Source organism: Giraffa tippelskirchi, chromosome 12 (genome assembly GCF_054371585.1).
Source record: "Giraffa tippelskirchi isolate mGirTip1 chromosome 12, T2T-mGirTip1v1.2.pri, whole genome shotgun sequence".
Taxonomy (NCBI): Eukaryota; Metazoa; Chordata; class Mammalia; order Artiodactyla; family Giraffidae; genus Giraffa; species Giraffa tippelskirchi.
The window spans coordinates 45,821,708-45,843,132 of NC_137286.1; the positions used below are offsets into that span (position 1 = coordinate 45,821,708).

A 21,425-nucleotide genomic window follows, 5' to 3' on the forward strand; every position below is an offset into this window, starting at 1 on the left:
GTCACCCTGCTTATTTAACTTATATGCAGAGTGCATCATGCAAAACGTTGGGGTGGATGAAGCACAAGCTGAAATCAAGATTGCTGGGAGAAATATCAATAGCCTCAGATATGCAGATGACACCACCCTTTTGGCAGAAAGCGAAGAAGAGCTAAAGAGCCTCTTGATGAAAGTGAAAGAGGAGAATGAAAAAGTTGGCTTAAAACTCAACATTCAGAAAACTAAGATCATGGCATCTGGTCCCATCACCTGATGGCAAGTAGATGGGGAAACAGTGGAAACAGTGACAGACTTTATTTTCTTAGGCTCCAAAATCACTGCAGATGGTGACGGCAGCCATGAAATTAAAAGACGGTTGCTCCTTGGAAGGAAAGCTATGATCAACCTAGACAGCATATTAAAAAGCAGAGACATTACTTTGCCAACAAAGGTCCACCTAGTCAAAGCTATGGTTTTTCCAGTAGTCGTGTATGGATGTGAGTGTTGGACTATAAAGAAAACAGAGCGCCAAAGAAGTGATGCTTTTGAAGTGTGGTGTTGGAGAAGACTCTTGAGAGTCCCTTGGACTGCAAGGAGATCAAACCAGTCAGTCCTAAAGGAAATCAGTCCTGAATATTCTTTGGAAGGACTGATGCTGAAGCTGAAACTCCAATACTTTGGCCACCTGACGCGAAGAACTGCTCACTAGGAAAGACCCTGATGCTGGGACAGATTGAAGGCGGGAGGAGAAGGGGATGACAGAGGATGTGATGGTTGGATGGCATCACTGACTCAATGGACATGAATTTGAGTAAGGTCTGGGAGTTGGTGATGGACATGGAAGCCTGGCATGCTGCAGTCCTTGGGGTCACAAAGAGTCGGACATGACTGAGCAACTGAACTGAACTGAAAGAGATTCTGGTAGGCTGGAATGACTCATGAGATCTAATTACTAATAAGGTAGAATCAACAGAGCCCTATGTACCCTCCTTGTAAGTTCAGGGTCAGGAGGCATTGTGTAACTAGCAGCAACTGTGAAACAGGCATGGTGGTCATTGCCTTCCAGGCACCAAGGGCATGAAAAATGTGATCCCATTCCCATTTTCAAGAAAAAGGAGATCTTTAATCAAGGAGACTGAGATGGTTAGATAGCATCACCAACTCAATGGACATGAATCTGAGCAAACTCTGGGAGATGGTGAAGGACAGGGAAGCCAGACGTGCAGCAGTCCATAGGGTCACAAAGAGTGAGACATGACTTAGTGACTGAACAACAACAACAAATCAAGGAGGCAGTGGTCTCTTATTGCCTATGTGGGGTAAGTGGCCAAACCTGGCGGCCACAGTTTATGAGGGCAGGGGACAAACCTAGCTTAAGGGAGGGAGGTTAGTGAGGGGACGTGAAGCTGGGTCACCAGAGAAATAGCTGAAGGACTCGGGAATGTTTCATGCAAAAAGGAAAATACACAGGGAATGTGAATGTCATCTCCAGGTGCTGGAGAAATACTCCAGGGAGAGTCTGAAGGACTTTCTAAGATCACAGGTGCTGGCTTGTGGGGGAGTGAGTGGCCTGTTCCTGGAGGTAATCAAGAAAAGGCCAGATGAAGGGACTTCCCTGGTGGTCCAGTGGCTGAAACTCCATGCTCCCAAAGCAGGGGGCACAGGTTCAATCTCTGGTCGGGGCAGTAGATCCCATATGATGCAACTAAGAGTTCACATACCACAACTGAGGACCCCGTGTGCCGCAATTAAGACCTGGTGCAGACAAATAAGTAAATTATATGTGTGTGTGTGTGTGTGTGTGTGTACTTTTAAAGAGACTGGATGGGTACACATAGGAGCTGGAGTGGATGGCTGCTACTGCTTCTGCCAACACTGACAGAAAGTACCATAAAATGAGGTGCTTGGACCTGATGACCCCTGAGGAAGTTTGAGAGCTGAAGCCAAGAATCAGCAGCTGTCCCCTCAGGGCCCTGGGCAGTCTCAGGGCCAGGGAGCCACGGGAGACCTGGCTTCAGGACATCTTGGGTGGGGGGGGTGCAGAATGAGGCCTCACAAGTGTTTCAGCACTTGTGACACTCCTACCCCTGCTCTTCTCTGTGCCTGTCGCTTGGGCTCAGCTGGGCCGGCTCTCAGGGCTGGAACCACAAGGCCACGTGACCTTCAGCTTCGCTCACTCGTGTAGCACCAGTCAGCTGGGCGCAGAGGGGCAGGCAGCGTCCCTGTCGATACTCTGATTATAAGTGTTAGCTGTTCAGTCATGTCTGACTCTTTGTGACCCCACCAACTGCAGCCCGCCAGGCTCCTGTGTGCATGCAATTCTCCAGGCAAGAATACTGGAGTGGGTTGCCATGCCCTCCTCCAAGGATCTTCCTGACCCAGGGATTGAACCTGCGTCTCTTATGTCTCCTGCATTGGCATGTCGTTCTTTACCACTAGCACCACCTGAGGCCCCTGTCCATCATCCCCTGATTGACACCCCAGACCCTGGTCAGAGGAGAAGCACGGAGAGGCCCAGGTTGGAGTCAGAGTGTGCTTTTAGCTCCGGCCCTGCGAGCGGCTGGGGCAGGCCGTGCCTCTGGTTTGCCTGCGTTCTCTCGGTGGCTCAGCATAGGCCTCAGCGTTTGTTTACCCCCAGCCCTGCTCCCAGAAGTTCTCCACCTGCTCCTTCTCCCTGGGCAGGTGGTGCGGGGCCCTAGGGAACAGGCCCGGGCCCTGGAGCTGGTTGCAGGGCTGGCCTCTGCCCCGCAAGTCTTCCCTCCTGTGTCCCTTCCCAGCCCTGGGGTGGTCAGGTGGTGGGAACGTGGGGGTAGGGGGCAGGGAAGCAGGCTGCTGGGGGCTGCAGGGGCCACCGTGTGGTATTCTCATTACCAGCCAGCGCGAGGGCCAACCCAGCCTCCCCCTTGGCCACGGTGGCTGCCTTCACACCTCCTGTTGCCTGTTGACACAAGGCTGCCTCCTCCGGGGCAGAAGGTGTCGACTTGGGAACCAGGGTGTGCAGGGGCCTCCAAAACAGCCCGGCAGCAGGTCCCCTCAGAAACCCCAGAAAGCACTTCGAGGGTAGGGGCGGGAGGCTGCAGGCCCCCCTCATGGGAGGCTCAGGGTAAAGGCAGAGCCTGTATCCCTGGGTTGGTGGGGGGCGTGATACACAGGGGCCTGCGTGTGCCCCTTGCTCGCTCCGGGAGCCCTGAGTATCCAGCCCTGAACCCTGGACACTCTCCTCCTGTGGCTCCAGGGAGAGGCGTGTGACTCTGGGCGTGGCCAGGGAAGCCCACTGACCAGGCCCTGCCAGGCAGAGCACCATCAGTGTCACCCGGGGGCGCCCAGAGGCTGACAGCCACCCGGGAAGGGCACAGAGCAACCCTGGGCACTGTACTCACCCTGACCGGGCCTCAGACGGGCCCGGCTGTGAGCACTTCCACAACCCACGGTGCCCAGCGTTGCCCACAGAAGTCTGTTCAGCGCTCAAACCCCAGGCTGACAGCCTGCTATTCCCTGTGTTGCTGAGTGGGGAAATTGGGCCCAGAGAGGCCACTTCCTTTGCTTTAGGGCCCCCCAGAACCAGAATTCAAACCCACAAAGGCCATGCACACCCCCATGAGGAAACATCGTTCCTGACCAGGGGGCTGAAACTCAGGGTGGCGGGGGATGGGGGGTGCTGAGTCTCTGCTGCTCTCTGGGAGCTGACAGTTGGAGGAGGAGAAAGAAGAGTTGGCTCCGAGTCTGTGGGGGCCTGGTGTGCTGGGAGACCATGGGCGACAGAGAGGTGCTACCTGGCCAGGTGATCAGGGCGGGTCCCGGGAGGAAGGGAGGGCCCTGAAATTGTGGATTTTCTCCAAGTGGGGGTGGGGTCTTCCTGGCCGAGGGGAAAGGTGTGAGCCTCTCTGGAAGCAGGGACGCTCAGAGGTAATTGGGGTGATGCCAAGCCGTCTGGAGCCCTGGGACAGAGGTGGGGAGGGTGGGAGAGGTGTGGCAAGAAAGTGGGAGCCGGGTGGGGTTGGAAAGTCCTGCTGAGTGAGGAGTTTGGGCTCTTGGGGAGGCAGTGAGATCCCACAGAAATTCTGAGGAGGGGGAGGGGTTGGAAGGTAAAGAGATAGAGGCAGGAAACAGGAGACTGTGGTCACATCAGGGCAAAGGCTGACTAAGTTGGGCACAGGCAGGTGCCATGGGAGTGGGCCAAGGATACTATAAGAGGTAATGTGGGAAAAGATGGCTGGGGGTGCATGGGAGAGGCTGGGGCCACAGGTATCCAGGGAGTACCCAGCAGGCTGAGGGCAGGGAGGTGCACACCATGTTCTTCCTCCAAAAAGAAGGCTAGGCCAAGGAGGCTGGTGTGGAAGGGCCTGCAGAGGCCCCAGGGTGGCCTGGTTCAGCTCCTGGGGCATCAAGTTTCAGCAGAGACGGCTCAAGCCTAGGGCCAGCCATGCCTGGGCTCAGTCCCTATCTTTTAGCCTCAGTCTCCTCATCTATGAAATGGGTGTCCTTGCTGGGAGGATTAGATACAGCATCATATGTTCATCAAGGGGGACTCCCTGAGTATTGCCTGCCTGTCCTGCTGGAGAGGAGAGGCAGTCTGTGGTCTTGCAGCTCTTGGAAGGGACAAAGGGGGAGGAGGAGAGGCATTAACCTCTGCAGGCTCTGCAAGGGGAGAGCCAGCCGACCCAGCCTGATTACCAAAAGCCTTAAGGGTGCCTGAGTCCACCATCTCTGCTACCGGAGTGCAAACAACAGAGGCAAGGGGGTTGCAAAGTCTTCCTCCCTCCCTCCCTTCCTTTTCTTTCTTTTCTAATCTATCAAAGCAATCATAATCATTACAGAGAAATGAGACGTGGGCTTCCCTGGTGGCTCAGTGGTAAAGAACCCGCCTGCCGATTCAGGAGACGAGGGTTCAATCCCTGGGTCAGGAAGATCCCTTGGAGAAGGAAATGGCAACCCAGTCCAGGATTCTTGCCTGGAGAATTCCATGGACAGAGGAGCCTTGCGGGCTATAGTCCATGGCATCTCATAGAGTTGGACACAACTGAGCACACACACACACAGTTCTTTTGCCCATTTTTTTGAAGCTTCTGGTAATAGATATTCTCCTTTTTAAAACAGCTTTATTGAGATGTAATTCACACACCATACATTCACCTGTTTAAAGTGTACAATTCAGTAGTTTTTGTATATTACATTTGAAATTTCTTTAAATTGCAGTAAATATATTTTGTATAACATAAGATTTGCCATTTTAACCATTGTTAAGTATGCAGTTCAGTGGCATTAATTGCGCTCAGTGGCATTAATTGCATTTGCAATGTTGTACAACCATCACCATTCCTATTTCCAAAACTTTTTCATCACCTCAAGCAGAAACTGAACCCATTAAGCAAAAACTCCCCTTTACCACCAGCCCCTCAGCCCCTGGTTGCCTCTCATCTGCTTCCTGTCTCTATAAATCTGTTTTAGGTATCTCATATAAGTATAACCATACAGTATTTGTCCTTTGGTGTGTCTGGCTTATTTCATAATGTCATCAAGGTTCATCTGCGGGGTAGCATGTACCCAAGCTTCATTCCTTCTTGCGGTCAAATAACAGCCCATTGTATATTTATACCACATTTTGTTCACTCATCAGTTGATAGACATTTGGGCTGTTTCCACCTTTCAGATGTTATGAACAATGCTGCTATGAACGTTGGCAGACAAACATCTATTTTAGCCTCTGCTTTCAGTTCCTTTGGCTGTAGAAAGTGCATGATGTTTTGTGACCAACTTCTCTCACTAATATATTAATAACTTTCAAAAAAATTGGAGTATAATTGCTTTACCATGTTGTGTTAGTTTCTGCTGAAGTGAATCAGCTATATGCATACATATAACCCCTCCCTTGTGGACCTCCCTCCCACCCCCTCATCCCACCCATCCAGGTCATCACAGAGCACTGAGCTGAGCTTCCTGTGCTGAACGGTGTACGAATAACCTTTTCCAGGTCACTAGATTTATTTCTGCAATGAGATTTTAAAGTACTCCCTGGTGTGACAGTAACGGTTTAGGTAACAAATTTTCTAGTATATACTGAGATGCCTCGAAGTTGTGCACATAGATATATATCCGTATACCTATTTACTTTTAAACTGCACATGTCACGTGTGAATGCAAACTCCTTGTAAAAATTTTAAACCTTATAGATATGATTAACATCTCTTTATATCAGCCCTCAGAACCCAGCCCTGCCCCACTCGCACACCAGATAAGTCCTAGATCTCAGCCTTGGTGAATATGCATTTATGCACACACATGCTGTGGATCCTTACAAAATGCACGGTAGGGGTTGGTTTTTAGATATTTGTTCTCTTTTGCTTTTCCTTATGTCAATCAAGTCACATGGAAGGGTTTTTTCTGCAGTTTGGATCTGTCACTCAGCAGTAAGGCTTCACTTGCACCTTTAATCTTTTCTTATCAGGATGAATTCCGCATCAGGGAAATCGCTGGGCAAAGGGCTTGCTGAGGCTCTTCTGAAGCCTGGGGCCAGCCTTGGGGAGGGCCGGGGTGGGATGGGGGGGCAGAGGTGGGGGTTGTCAAGGCCAACCTGGTTGTGGGAGGCAAGCAGCAGGTGCCGGCACTCCTGGGGGCCTCTGCCAGACTGGCCGCCTGTGCTGGGTGATGACTGTGCACACCCAGGGCCTGGGGTGAGGCATGATCTGCAAGGGTGAAGGAACTTCCTGGGCTCTGCCAAGGGCTAGACTTGGATCTCTCTTGGTGGGTTTATCCTACCCTCAGTAGGCACATAATCAGTACTGACCATGTAAGACCCTTCTTCTGTTTATTATCTAGTCAACTTAAGCCCTGGCTTCCCATGTGGCCTGCCAGGTTCTTTGCAAGAGACATAAGAGACGCAAGTTCTATCCCTGGGTCGGGAAGATCCCCTGGAGGAGGGCCTGGCAACCCACTCCAGTATTCTTACCTAAAGAATCCCATGGATTGAGGAGTCTGGCGGGCTACAGTCCATAGGGTTGCAAAGAGTCAGACATGACTGAAGCAACTTGGCATGCATGCAACTTAAGCTTTATCCTCGCCCCCTACACGTTCTCCACTCTGTCCAGGGCTGTCTCCCAGTCGCTGACAAAGGATCCTATGCTCAGAAGCTCTTCACTCCCCCAGGCCCTACCCAGACATTCCAGCCCACTCCCAGGAGCCCCCATTCTGCTGTATATTAGGTCTGAAGTTAGATACCCTGGGAGAAGGGAGGTGATGTGCTCCTTCCCCAGCCCTTGGGAAGGACAACCTGGAGCTGACTGAGGCCCCAAGCCACTTAGTGACTTGGCTGGAGCCTCGCCCTTGTCCTAGCACCTCACTGTTCTGCTGTGCAGTCAGCCAGGGCAGGGATGGGGTTAGAAAGAGCCAGAAACCTGTGTATCCTGCCCGGAGGGAGTGCCATCCTGTGCTTTCTGCAGGTACTGGTACCGGCTGTGCCCAAAGTTTGCCACTGAGTTGGGCCTGTAAATCCTTATGGGAAGCTGGTGAGCCTAGAGTTTTGGACAGCTCATGGTCTGATTGCTTTCAACCTCTGCTTCTGGGGTGTGTAGGGAAGGTAGGGAGACCTGAGCCCATCTGCCTTCTCCTCATTCCTCTGGGTTCCATCTTGCTTTACCTTTCTGCACACAGCTGTATGTTTTTCCCATTGGACAGATAAGGAAATTGGGGTCCAGAGAGAGCAAATGGACTGTCTGGGGTCACATAGCCCATCACACTGGCACAAAGTCGGCCTCACCCATTTCTTAAGCCAGCCCCAGCGTCTCTGACATATCGGCTTAGCTCCCAGTGCCCACCACCTCCACCCAGCACTGGCCCTGGCCCCAGAAAGATAAATAAATAAAGTCCTCTGACAATGGCAGGAGGTCGGCCCAGCCCAGATCCCAAGATCCCAGGTAGCTGGGCAGCGCCCTCTGCTGTCTGTGGCTGGGAATGCAAGGACACTGGACACCCAGGGTCAGCTCTCTGGCCTGAGACCATGCTTTGCAAACAAGGCATGCGGTCTCCCAGGACATCACAGCAGGCAGTTGGGAGTCCTTGCTCCATTTTACAGCTATACAGACTGAGGGGCCGTGTGACAAGTTTCCCCGTATTCACACGTACGCATCTTTGCTTTGGGCTGGTTCAGCTGCTTCACCCCTTTCATGCCCAGTTTCCCCATGTTTCACTATAAGGCTCAGACCCTCCTCCACTTACCCAGATGAAGTGAAGAAGCATAAACGTGACACCTCTAAGGGGAGGGACACGATCTACTTTCCCTGCCTTCTTGGCCTGGCCCGGCTCCCAGAACTGGCACTTCCTCCCCAGCCTTACCAGGAATCTGACAGATCTCTCTCCTTTCTTCCCACCCCCTCCCTCCTCATCACCCCTCTGCCTCCTTCCTGTGACTTTCACTGGCTGTGCATTCCAGCTGATCCATGACCAAGATAATCAGATTATCATGGGTCCAGAATAATCTATTCCATATGGCTTGCCAAGCCAGTGGCTTTGGGAGCTAAAGGTGTGAGGGGAGGGTGGTGATCTCAGTTGGAAAGGGTTTCCTGGGAGCCTCAGGGGCCTTCACTGGGAGCTGACGGGGAAGGAGGGAGGTGGAGGGGAAGCTGGGAGCCTTCCTGCTGGGCCCTCTGATGGCTCTGGGCTCCAGGCGGCTGCAGCCCCACCTCCAACACAAGCATGGCCTCATCTGTCCATGACACAGTGGAGTGTAGGCTCCATGGTGGGGGCTGGGCACTCCCCATGCCTCTTCCACTCTCTGCATTGGAGAGGGCTCACTGTAGGGCACGGCTTCTCAAAAGTGGCCGAGCTTCGTTGTTCTTAGGACATTTCACTTTACATACCCAGAATCTGCTCCAGGGATCCTGGCTCAAGCAGGTCCAGGGTGGGTCTGGAAATGCTTTTCATTTTTAACATCTCAACAGATCCTGGTGACTTGTAGCAAGGTTTCAGGGGGGCTTGAGGACTAGGGGGCATTGCCCCCTCTTCCTGCACCCTCACTCTTGAGGCGGCCCTCCAGGAGGAAAGGAGCCACTGGAGTCTTCCAGGGGAGACAGGGGAGCCGGTAGGAGGACAGGACACTCGCTTAGGTCCCAAACAGCACCAGATGGACGCTGGCTCTGCCCCTACTGGCCATGTGACATAGTACCACCCCCTGCACCTCCATTTCCTCAGCTACCAAGTGAAGCAGCGACATCCACATCACAGCGCGCTTGTGAGCTGGGATCCGGCCGAGGCCAGGTCCCAAATGACAGCAGGGACATGCATGTGGCGCTGCTCTAAATGTGGTCTCTGCAGGATGATTTGACACCCTTGCAACATCAGCACGGCAGGTATTATTCATGGAAGAGATGGAAACTGAGTTACCCAAGTGACACAGGTGGTACATGGCAGAACAGGGATTCGATTCTAAGCTACACCCCTAGCAGGGGTGTCCTAGGCTGCCTAAAGGTGGGGCTTCATGAACAACAATCACTCTCCTTGAGAGAGCCTTTCTCTCAGACTGGTGCCGAGGTGCAGCAGGGAACACCCAAATTAGGAGCTTCCCAGGAGGTGTCCCTGCTGATGCTAAACAGGCTGGCGGTAGGAGAGCTGCTTCCTTCTCCTGGGGTCTCTGGCTCCAGCAGGGTTGGGATTAGGGGCTGCAAGGGGAAGACTGACATTGCACCTTTGATTAGCACTCTCCTGTCAGAGGGGCTGGCCGGGGAAATGAGGGCACTGAGGTGGGAGGTGGGAGGGGGCAGCGCCCAGGATCCACGCTCGACCTGAGGCAGCCGGCTGGCTCCTAGCGGGAAGGCTGAGACCCAGGCCCCAGGCCCCAGCCCAAGGGGGTGCTTCCCTGTCCTGCCTGCCCCCCCCCCAGGCCGAGGACCCCCTGAACTCTCACCTCTGCTCAGCGGGGCTGCCCCAAGGCCTCATTTCCCAGCCTTACACTTAGGTAGGCGAAGGCAGGCTCGGGCTGGGGGAGCAGGAGCCACTGGTTCTGGCACTTGTCAAAACACAGGCCCCAGAGGTGTGAAGGCCTCAGCCCAGCGGGAGGGCGTGTGGGCCCTGCTGCCTGGAGAACTCATTAACTGGGGCAGCTCCCTAATGAACCCACCGGAGGGGCTGGTGATAAGAAGATCAAAGGTGTGAGAGGCTTGGGGGCCGGGGAAGAGGGAGGCCAGCTGATGGGAGCCCAGAGAGCCCAGGCTCTGGCTTGGGGGTCCCTCCTTTGACCCCTATTGGCTTCATCAGGCCCACTGACCATAGCCTTGTACACACTGGGCCTTGAGGGGTCACAAGAGAGGGAGGGATTCCAACTGGCACCTCCAATTTGTCAGCCCTGGAGCTGAAGATGGAAAGACTGGGGTTGGGGGTGGAACCCTTCCACCCACCCCACCTCTCTCATGCCTTTTTTGTGAGTTCTTGGCCTCTGTGGACACCCCTGGATCCTTTTAACCCTCTCTCAACCCTGACACCAGAGATCTTGCCATCACATGTCACGCATGGTGTCCCTCTCTTGCTCCATAGCTTTCAGTGGCTCCCACGTAAGTGAGCAATGAATGTTAACTGTTCGCTCTCAGATCTGAGCATCCTCAGGGGCCAGAGCTGTGTTTTCAGGATAAACAGTCTACCTCCCACACACATATGGCCTCTTGTTTAAAGAATGTCTAGTTGATTTTGTACTTAACAAAAATTCACTTCAAGAGCATTGTTGCCCACAAACCAGGCATGGTGGTTTCCCCTGGACTAGGAACTGGAGATCTCAGAGGCAGAAGAGTAAAGAGATTTGATATGCCCTCTGTACTCATTCAACTTTTAATTGTGTGCATGTATTAGATTTGCAAATAAATAATAATGTAGCAATATAAGAAAAGGGTGGCTGATTGCCTAGGAGCTTTTGGTCATTCTGAAAGTGAAGGTATTAGTCACTCAATCGTGTCTGATTCTGTGTGACCTCATGGACTGTAGCCCCCTAGGCGCCTATGTCCATGGGATCTCCAGGCAAGAATACTGGAATGGGTTGCCATTCTCTTTTCCAGGATATCTTCCCAACCCAGGGATCAAACCCTGGGTCTCCTGCATTGCAGGTGGATTCTTTACCATCCGAGCCACCAGGGAAACCTGGTCATTCTGAGTTTTCTCAATTATTAGCTACAAAGTGGAAGTCAGAATCATATGGGAATTGGAGGAATTTGTGGACATTCAGAGGTTGGCAACAGCATGTCCAGAGCCCCCTGGGATCCCACCCCCTCCTGCCTGACCAGCTTTGACTCTCCACCTCCTCCTACTTGAACGTACAACCTGTTTCCACTGTTTGTTAGCTCCAGTCAAGTGGGATTAAAGGGAGGTTTAATGCTAGGGTCTTGGCTTGGATCTAGAACCCCATCCATTGTCCAGGATCGAGGCAGGGCAGACCATGCTGACAGCTGCAGGCCTGGGAGGGTCCTCCTAGGCCAGGCTCTCCTAGGGAGTCGATGAGCCTTGTGGCATGTGCCCATGGGATGGACTCCACCCCTTCTCCCCAGGGGTGGGTTGGCACTGTCTCTCTTAGATGTGATCATACGCCCACCATATGTGGGCATAATCATCTGGGGCTGCTGGGACAGACTGTAGAGTAGGGGGTATAGAGGGTGTTAGAAGAGGCCAAGGGCAGAAGAAAAAGGAGACAAGGGGAGAGGGGTGGTGGTGAGCAGAGATGCTCAGGAAGAAGGTACCAAGTCACTTGGCTTTCTTTGCTACAAACCAGCTCGCCCATGAGTCTCACAGAACTAGAAGCCTGGGGGATGCAGAACAGTAAACCTCTGAAAGAAACCCTAGACACCACTTCTTTGGAAGAAATGATACCAGACACCTAGTACTTCACAGTCCAGCTGGAAAGCAGACCTCCATGCATGAAGGAGCTATTGTGACAACGTGTAAACTCAGACCCGAGGGGTCAGGCAGGTGATGCAGGTACTCCGAGCTTTCCCGTGTGGACAATCATGTTGTCCGTAAATGGAGACAGTTTTATTTCTTCCTTTCCAATCCATATGCCTTTTATTTCTCTTTCCTTATTCCGTATGTGGGACCCCCACCCCCCAACCTTGACAAGGTGTGGGTAGGAGCCAACATCCTCGCCTTGTTCTCAGTATTGAAGGAAATCTTTCAGTCTTTCCCTATTTAGTATGCTGTGAGCTGTAGGTTCTCTGAGGATGCCTTTCATCAGACTGAGAAAGTTCTCCTTTAGCCTAAATTTGCTGAGAATTTTTATCATGAAGGGGTGGTATTTTTCTTTTTCCATGCTGTGGCTTGTGGGACCTTATTTCTTGACCAGCGATAGAACCTGGGGCCCCTGCTGTAAGAGCGCTGAGTCCTAAACCACTGGACCACCAGGGAATTACTCTGAATTTTCTTAAGTGCCTTTTCTGTGTCATTGTCATTCACATTTCACTGGCAAAGCCCGTTATACCTGCCCCAAAGTGGTGGGATACCAGCTAAAGGCCAGAGGTGGCAGCTGTGGCAACAGGCCAAGCCCTTGACCCTGCCAGGCTAAGGGTGTCCTGGAGGGCAGCAGAGCTTCTCTCTCCCGGCTCAGATGGCTCACCAGCCTGCCCAGATTCTGCCAGCTTGCTGGATTTACCTAGGATAGCTTCGTCCCTCCCACTCACCACCAGGGAAGGGTGCACCCAGGCCCAGTCTGCCCTGGAGGAGGAACATGGAATCAGGGCCCCACTCCCTCCTGGCCTCTACAGGAGTCCACAGACCTGCTGCTACAGCGTGCCCGTGTTAGTCACTCAGTCATGTCCAATTCTTTGCGACCCCATAGACTGTATGAACTGTAGCCTGTCAGGCTCCTCTGTCCATGGAATTCTCCAGGAAAGAATACTGGAGTGAGTTGCCATTTCCTTCTCTCCCATGATACAAACTGGAAACGAAGATTCAAGAAAACTTTTTTTTTTTTAAGCGTTTATTTCTGGCTCTGCTGGGTCTGGGTTGCCGCGTGGGCTTTTCTCTAGTTGCGGGAAAGCGGGGTCTACTCTTTAGTTGTGGTGCATGAGCTTCTCACTGCGGTGGCTTCTCTTGTTGCAGAGCACCGGCTCTAGGGTGCAGGGGGGCTTCAGTAGCTGCTGCTCCTGGGCTCTATCTAGAGCACAGGCTCAACAGATGTGGTGCACTGAGCGTAGTTACTCCGAGGCGTGTGGGATCTTCCTGGACCAGGGATCGAATCCATGTCTCCTGCATTGGCAGGCAGATTCTTTACCGCTGAGCCACCAGGGAAACCCTCAAAAAAACAAGAATTTGCATAAGGTTTCCGACAGGTAAAGGCAGCCCCAAACCTAGGTCCCAGAACTTGCAGTGCCCTGACCTGACTTCCTTTAGCCTGCTGAGCTGGTCCAACACCCTGGACAGCGCCTGCCACTGGCGCGAGCAGGAGGCCGGAGTGTCCGAGTCAGGTGCCCATGCGAGGGCCCAGGTGGGGCTAACCTGGCAGCGGCCAACAGGCCGACACCTTCGCCCCCCGCAACCCACGCCCCCACGTTGGTTCAAAGGGTCAAGCCCCGCCCCCGCCAGGCCCCGAGCCCCCTTTGAAGTGCTGATGCGGGCTGGAAGGGGCCACTTCACACCTCGGGGCTCAGGGATAAAGCGGTCGCCGGCCGCCAGCCCCCAGACGCGCCGCCGCTGCCATGGCCCAGTCCCTGTGCCCTCCGCTCTCTGAGTCCTGGACGCTCGCGGCAGGCTGGGGCCTAGCTCAGCCGCCGCCGGCCGCCGACGCGGACTGCGGCTGCTCCCCGGCTTCGTCCCCGGACTCTTGGGGCAGCGTCGCGGCCTGCAGTCCCGTGCCGAGCCCCGGGAGCCCGGCCACCCGCGCCACCCAGCGCGCGCCGCCGGCGGGGAGGCGAGGCGCACGCGGCGGCCGCCTGGGCGCCGGGCAGCGGCAGAGCGCCAGCGAGCGGGAGAAGCTGCGCATGCGCACGCTCGCCCGCGCCCTGCACGAGCTGCGCCGCTTCCTGCCTCCGTCCGTGGCGCCAGCCGGGCAGAGCCTGACCAAGATCGAGACGCTGCGCCTGGCCATCCGCTACATCGGACACCTGTCGGCCGTGCTGGGCCTCAGCGAGGACAGCCTGCAGCGCCAGCGCCGGCAGCGCGGCGACGCGGCGCCCCCTCGGGGCTGCGCGCTGTGCCCCGACGGCGGCCCCGCGGAGGCGCAAGGCTGCTGCTCCGGCTCCGCCGCCGGCGCCGCGGTGTCCTGGGGGCCCCCGCCCGCCTGCCCCGGAGCCCTGGCAGCGCCCGAGCTGCGCGACCCTCCGGTTCTTTACGACCGCGAGGCGGCGTGCCCGGAAGGACCGGCGATGGAGCCGAGCTCCTCATCCCCGGTTAGTATCTCCCTCTTTCGCGCGGAACTCACTGCCGGCTCAGCGCCGTCGTGGGGTGGCACTTCCTAACGTATCGTATCCCCACCTCACACTCCGGGGATCAGCCCCCATCGGGGCTCCCCCGCCGGCGGCCTGGCCTCGCCTGCTCGCTTTCTGGAGCGACACGGTTGGCGTGCGCGGGGCTCCCGAGCGGCGAGGGGAGGGAGGGGGACGCTCGGGACGACGAAGGCCACCCTGAGAGCGGAGCTCGCGAGCGCGGACGCCCAGGCTCGGCGGCCCCACGCTGAGGACCACGCTGTTCCCTGTCTCCTCCAGCTCTTTCCCGGCGACGTACTGGCCCTGCTGGAGACCTCGATGCCCCTCTTGCCCCTGGAGTGGCCGCCGGCCTGAGAAGTTTAAGTGACGGCGGACATCTGGCGCCCAGTTCTGGGAGCACCGACACCTTTTTGGCCTCCACGCCTTCGAAACGGTTCCTCTCCAGACTCCCTTTCCTGGAAGAGGGCACCGGAAATACCGGCATGGGCATTGCTGAAAGTGAGAGCCGGTGCCCACCTAGGACGGACTTCCACAACCCCTCCCGCGATGGAGGGGCTCAGAGGGTAGACGCTTGGAGATAGGCAGGAGCTCTGCCTAGTATGTATTTATTTATTTGTTAATAAACTCTGCTGGTGTCAGTTGGCAAGTTCTTCCTCCACAGGGGCACAAAGCTCCCCTCTCCTCCTCCAAAGGACGTCAGGGATTTGAGAGTCCCCAAAGCACACAGGCTCAGACCCCTTCTTCCTTGTCCCCAGCCCTGGCTTAGCACCCCCTTATTCCCGGTGGGTCCGCCTGAAGGGGGCGGGGCTTCATTTGAGAAAGCGGCCGCAAGCTGTCTGTCCACCTTTTCTTTGAACCTGGATAAAACCAAGTATCTCTGCAGAAAATGCGTTTCCGTTAGTGCATACTTACTGTGCACCAGGTCTTTACACATTTTATACCTAAGTAATTATTTTGCAGAAGGATAAACCAAGGATCAGCACTCAAGCCCAGGTATGACTTCAGAATCTGAGCTCTCGGCCCTGATTGGGTTTTGCCTGCTCCATTCTTTCTGGGGTCTGACAGGACATCAGCGCTAAGGGCTCACTGCATGTGTCCCAAGTCCTGCTGCCCTTGTGCTGGACCATCAAGGCCTGGACCCTGGGATTCTCCCATCTCCCTTCACTCTGGTTTCTCTCCCAGGTTGTTTAAGGACATAAAGTAACACAGGTGGGTGAGTCCCAAGTTTAAATAGCTGTGACCTCCCAGAGGCCTTGGTTCAGGCGAGATGAGAGGTCCATCGGTTGTATCCAGATCCACAGAGCTGACCTGGAACTAGGCTTGGATTCAAATTAGGGAAGTGCTGTATGGGGGAAGGGGAAATCTGGTTTCAGTCCAGGGGTCTGGTGAGCAGTCAAGCCTGGGGGGTGGTGAGGTGGGGTAAGGGGCCTCTCAGCCATCTATGGATGCTCAGTTCTTCCCCTCTGCCCTCCTCAAGCATTGAAATACTGGCCTTGGCATTTTTTAAAAGACCTTTATTGAGATGTAATTTATACCATGAAATGCATTCTTTTAAAGTACACAATTCAATGGTTTTAGTATATTCATAGTTAGGTAACCACCACCACTCTTATTTTGGGTCATTTTTATTATCCCTCAAAAGATACCCTGTAACCATTTAGCAGTGATTCCCTGTTACTCCATCCTCCTATTCTCCACTCCAGCCCACTCATCTGCTTCCTTCTAGCTCTACAAATTTGCCTATTCTGGACTTTCATATGAATGAAAGCATCATATGTTCTCGTGTATCAGTACTTCATTTATTTTTATTGCTCGGTAATATTCCATTGCATGGGTGTAGCACATTTTATCTATTTATAGGTTGATATTGATTTGTTTTGAAACCACTTCAGAGATCATTCCCAATGCTCTGGTCCAGGCCAGGAGGGGCAGTAACTCAGAGTGGGGTGGGGGTCACAGTGTGTAATTCAGGAGTCCTGGCTCACCCTGGCCAGCATTTGGTTGTAGAGAGTGGGATCCAAAAGCCGAGGCCCCACAGGGGGCGGGACCTCACACCTTCACTGATCCGCCCCCTTTCCCGCGCCTCCGCCCCCAACTCTCTTTCCTCCTAGGGCCCTATGGAGCTGAGCGGGAAGTCTTCTCCAGGACCCTGCCCAGTTTAGAAAAATCTATTTGCATGGTAAAGGCCCCGTGGTTTAGGGCGGGGAATTAAAGTTATTAGCAAGTCTTTTCATAGATAAATGGGGCTCATCGGCCAGCCCCCTCCCCTGGGGGCACCTCCCCTCGCTCTCCGAGCCCAGGAGGGCCCAGTTTATTAGCACCTGGGTGTGAATTTCCATTAACACGTCCCTGCTAATAAGAGGGCTGGAGATGGGAAGGGGCACCTCCCACCCCTCCCGCGGCCCCACCCCCTTCCTGGGCCGACCCTGCTTGCACCCACCGAGAGGAAGGCCGAGCTGCGCCCAGGTAGGTGAGCCCTGGGCGAGGGCGCGCTGTCAGTTCTCTGCTAACCTGTTGAGCTAAGCCGTTAGCGGGGCCGTATGGAGGATGGGAAGTTGAGAGAGGACAATCAGGGGCCGCGTTGAGACTGGGGCCTGGGTGTGACTCCAGGGCCGGTGTGCTTCCCCGTGGGCGCAACGCCTTTGCGACAGCTGAGCAGGGACAGAGGGTGCTGGGTGGCGCGTCCCCTCACCGTGGGGGGTTGGTCCGGAGCGGGCTGGGCGCAGGCCTGCTGGAAGGGGGTGGGAGGAGGATGGCATCAGCCTCGGATCCTGCCCGGCCCTGGTCGCCGCTGGCCGCCTTCGCAGCCGCAGGGGTCAGAACCGTCGTGGTGGAGAAACACACATATAGGGAGCAACCAGATGGGCAGGGTCTGTGTTTAGGGCTTTAAATTCAGCAACTGAGGGCGCTTTCCTGGCTGTCCAGTGGTTAAGACTCCCGGCTTCCAATGCGGGTTCCATCCCAGGTCAGGAACCTAGATAGAATTCCACATGCCCTGAGGAAAGGTCAAAAGGTTAAAGGAGAATGCTATTTATATATATTGCTAAAAAATAAAATGTTTAAAAAAATAGATTCAACAACTAATTTCAAGTCATTTTAGCCTCAGATCCACAGATGAGGTGGGCAGGTGGTGGAGCACCTGTAGCTATTTTACAGATGAGGACACTGGAGCACAGAAAAAGAACAAGGAAATTTTCACAAAGCTAGTACACCTGGCTGGGGCTTCCCAGGTGATAAAGAATCCACCAGCCAACGCAGGAGATGCAAGAGACATGGGTTTGATCCCTGGGCTTGGAAGATCCCCTGGAGAAGGAAATGGCAACCCATTCCAGTGTCCTTGCCTGGAGAATCCCCATGGACAGAGGAGCCTGGCGGGCTACAGTCTATGGGGTCTCAAAGAGTCAGACACGACTGAGCGACTAAACAACAACAAAGTATACCTGTTTACTTGGTGGCAATATTGGTGAGTTGGACTCAACAGATCTGGTCTTTGCCATAGCCTGTCAGGCAAGTAGTATGTATGTGTGTTGAGGGGTCTGAAATAACGCTCCTAAAGCACGTGGGCCACCAGTGCCATCACTGGTAGGGAACTGCCGCTGCCTGCTCACCATATGTATTGCTCCTGTGAGACAGCTGTATTTTGTAGATGCTGATGCTGGATGGGCCTGTGTTTTCAGGAGGGACAGCTAAGTGCATCAGTAGACATTGAAGACATTGATTCAAGGACATGCCACATGGGTCACCAGATGAACCCAGGGCCGGAGGGGAGGGCTGGTGGTCAGGAGTTATCTGTATCAGCAGAGGGCAGGCTGTCCCAGGAGCCAGGCTGGAAAGCTGGGCTCAAACTTGGGTGAGTGGGTGGTACACCTGGTGGAGGGCCATGCTGTGCTAAATGAGCAGGCCCATCTGAGGGGCGGGGCACATGGATGCCCCAGGATTCTCAGGATTCTGAAACACCCCCGCCTGGAGAACCAGGCTGGCTCAGGACTCAGGAGGGAAGCCAGCCCTTACTGCAAGGCCCCGATTGTCCCAGGGTGAGGCCAGGGCCACTTTGTCCACTCCCCCCATCCGCCCCCTCCCCACCTAGGAACAGACCCTGCCTTTGCACAACCCTGAGGGTGAGTGCCTCCTAAACTCTGTGCCCTGGACACTCACCTGCGTCCTAATGCTCCCCGAGAAAACCCAGGGTTCTTGGTGCTTCTCAGGGGCCCTATCTCCCAGAGGTCAGGGACCTCTTTGGGGGCCACTGGCACAGCCCCAGTGTGCACCAGCTCCATGAGGGGTGGGGCTAGAGCTCTGGATTCCCCAGTCTAGTACCACCTGAGCCTCTTCTGCCCACCTTCTGGTACTTTGCCAGCTCTGGTTCCCTCTCCCTTATCCCTCTGTGGGTCCAGGATATAAGGTTCCCTGTGAATGCCCCAACCCCCCATTGCTCTCCCCACCCACAGTAGGAAGTGAGGAGGTGCCTGGTGTTGGCAGCATGTGACTTTGGAAAGGGTGGACAGGGCACCTCCATTGTCTTGGCCTGCTCAGCACCCCTCCTTACTCTTGTCCCTTGCGGCCTGTCATTTTCTTTTCTCCAGACAGCTCTCCCTTCCTTAGTTTGGGTGGCCGTGACCTCCACGTCCCTCTAGGGATGGGCACGTGTGCAGGTTTAAACGGTCATTACAGTAAGTGATTCAGGGACGTGACCACATACAGGCCAGTGAGGAGCAGGCTCAGGACTTTGCTGGTGTTGTAGCCACGCGTTTTGGGAAACAAACTCACTCAGAAGGACAATGTAGGTAGTGGAGTGTAGTTTATTACACTGGCAGGCCCAAGGCAGAGTCTTTTCTTAGCCAAGGACCCCGACCAGCATTTGTGAAAATCTTTTATACCCCATGTGTACGTGTCTGAACTCACCACCCCAAATTTTTTGAGACTTACATAAACAAAGGAAGGGTAAATACAATCACAATAATCCCATCATTTATGTGTTATGTGTTCAAACAGTTAAACAATTGGCCAATAATCAATAAGCCCGAGGTTACACTCTGATAGGCACAGAAAAATTTATGGCCTGTCCGGAGACAGGGGTGATTAGTGTGTTTTTTCCTACTCGATGAGTAACCTGGATATGATCTTCAAGGTTTCCCTGTCCAGAGGGGGTCTTATCCTTTTATTGTCATTTCTATAGACACTAGGCACAGAGTTTAGAGTCCATTAGAGAGGTGGCCGAGCATGATCAGCATGAACAGGCCTAAGATGGAGTCTAGGCCCTATGAATTTCTTCTTCACTAGAACCACTGAGAAAGGGACAGTCACCGCGGGTGCTGTTAGTGGTCATTTTGCCACCCAAGCTGAAGGGCCTACCTAAAAAAGGGAATCAAAACTGAGGGGTGGGGACTTCTCTGGTGGTCCAGTAGCCAAGTCTCTATGCTCCCAGTGCAGAGGACCCAGGTTCAATCCCTGATCAGGGAACTAGATCCTGCATGCTGAAACTAAGACCTGGTGCAGCCAAATAAGTAAATAAAGAAAAACAGATACTAAAGCAAAACAAAACAAAAATAAACCTGACCTGGGGCCAACCACATGGAAAGCATTATGTGTAGACTTTTACACTCCATGAGCAAACAAATTCTCCCTGTTGCTGAAGTTAGTTTGAGTTGGGTTTCTGACTTTTGCTATTGAAAAAGTCCACCAGGATTTGATAAAGCTGTTCCAAGTCTCGACTACAGTCTCAGTTTCCCTCTTTGTTAAATGGGGATAATCATACTTATATTTCACAGAGTCACTTAAGCGTTTATCTAAAATATGGAGACCCCGGTATATGCCCTGTAAAATGTCAGTTCCCCGTCACATTTAGGTAGCATGTAAAGCCAAGACAATCATCGTAAATTTTCCTTCCTTATCTCAGAGAGACCTGCCAGCCACCATGCCTACTGTGTAGAGGAAAAGGATACTGTAGAGTGTTTTGGTTGTGTTTTTTTTTTCCTGTTGTGTTTTCATTCTCCTGATGAGGAGGGCGAGGGACAGAGTGTCTCAGGTGGGGAATCTCTTCATCCAGGGGGCATTCAACTAGTCAGTATCAGCGTTGTGAGGGAGGTGTCATGCCAACAAAGACTGTGTATGACTCAGGGGAGAAGGTGGATGGGGACACAGAAGCAGTTCAGTTCAGTAGCTTAGTCATGTCTCTTTGTGACCCCATGGACTACAGCACGGCAGGCCTCTCTTTCCATCACCAACTCCCGGAGTTGACTCAAACTCATGTCCACTGAGTCAGTGATGCTTCCCACCATCTCATCCTCTGTCATCCCCTTCTCCTCCCACCTTCAATCTTTCCCAGCATCAGGGTCTTTTCAAATGAGTCAGTTCATCACATCAGGTGGCCAAAGTATTGGAGTTTCAGCTTCAACATCAGTCCTTCCAATGAATATTCAGGACTGACCTCCTTTAGGATGGACTGTTTGGATTTCCTTGCAGTCCAAGGGACTCTCAAGAGTCTTCTCCAACACCACAGTTCAAAAGCATCAATTCTTCGGCGCTCAGCTTTCTTTATAGTCCAACTCTCACATGCATACATGACTGCTGGAAAAACCATAGCCTTGACTAGACAGACCTTTGTTGGCAAAGTAATGTCTCTGCTTTTTAATATGATGTCTAGGTATGGTCACAAACCATGCAAGCATTCAGCCTTGGTGGGTGGTCTTGGGAGAGGCTGGGGAGCACTAACCACCTGCAGTTCTCAAAGGCACCACACGGTGTCCTCAGAGAGGCAGGCGTAAGCTTTGAGCGGCCGGGGACTGACTCCACCCAGTTTTCCTGGGAAGGGCAGTTTCTAGAAAAGAAAAAGGCACCTCTGTGCCTCCCTCCTGGGCCCCCCGCCCTCCCCCACCCCAGTCTTCTCTAGGGTTCCCAGGCAGCAGACAAGAGGCTGCAGTGGCACACTTCCTGCCTGCCCCCACTTTGCCTCTCACACCTTTGTGACCTCAAGTAGTCGGTCAACCACTCTGAGCCTCAGCCTCTCCAGAGTGACTCCACAAAGGCTACGAGACAGCAAAGAGAGGGCAAGCAAGTGGGCCA

The 21,425-nt window shown here is 53.8% G+C and overlaps 1 protein-coding gene across 1 annotated transcript; it reads left to right on the forward strand.

Moving 5' to 3' along the window:
- Positions 1–13,016: 13,016 nt before the first annotated feature.
- Positions 13,017–15,001, forward strand: MESP1 (mesoderm posterior bHLH transcription factor 1). Its single transcript, XM_081547105.1, has 2 exons — positions 13,017–14,327; positions 14,643–15,001. The coding sequence occupies exons 1-2, from the start codon at positions 13,638–13,640 to the stop codon at positions 14,715–14,717; spliced, it is 765 nt and encodes a 254-aa protein (XP_081403231.1). The 5' UTR covers positions 13,017–13,637; the 3' UTR covers positions 14,718–15,001.
- Positions 15,002–21,425: the final 6,424 nt, after the last annotated feature.

Coding starts and splice junctions, on each gene's coding strand:
- MESP1 (XM_081547105.1), top strand. CDS start 13,638: ATGGCCCAGTCCCTGTGCCCTCCGCTCTCTGAGTCCTGGACGCTCGCG. Junction 14,328..14,642: donor AGCCGAGCTCCTCATCCCCG/GTTAGTATCTCC, acceptor TGTCTCCTCCAG/CTCTTTCCCGGCGACGTACT.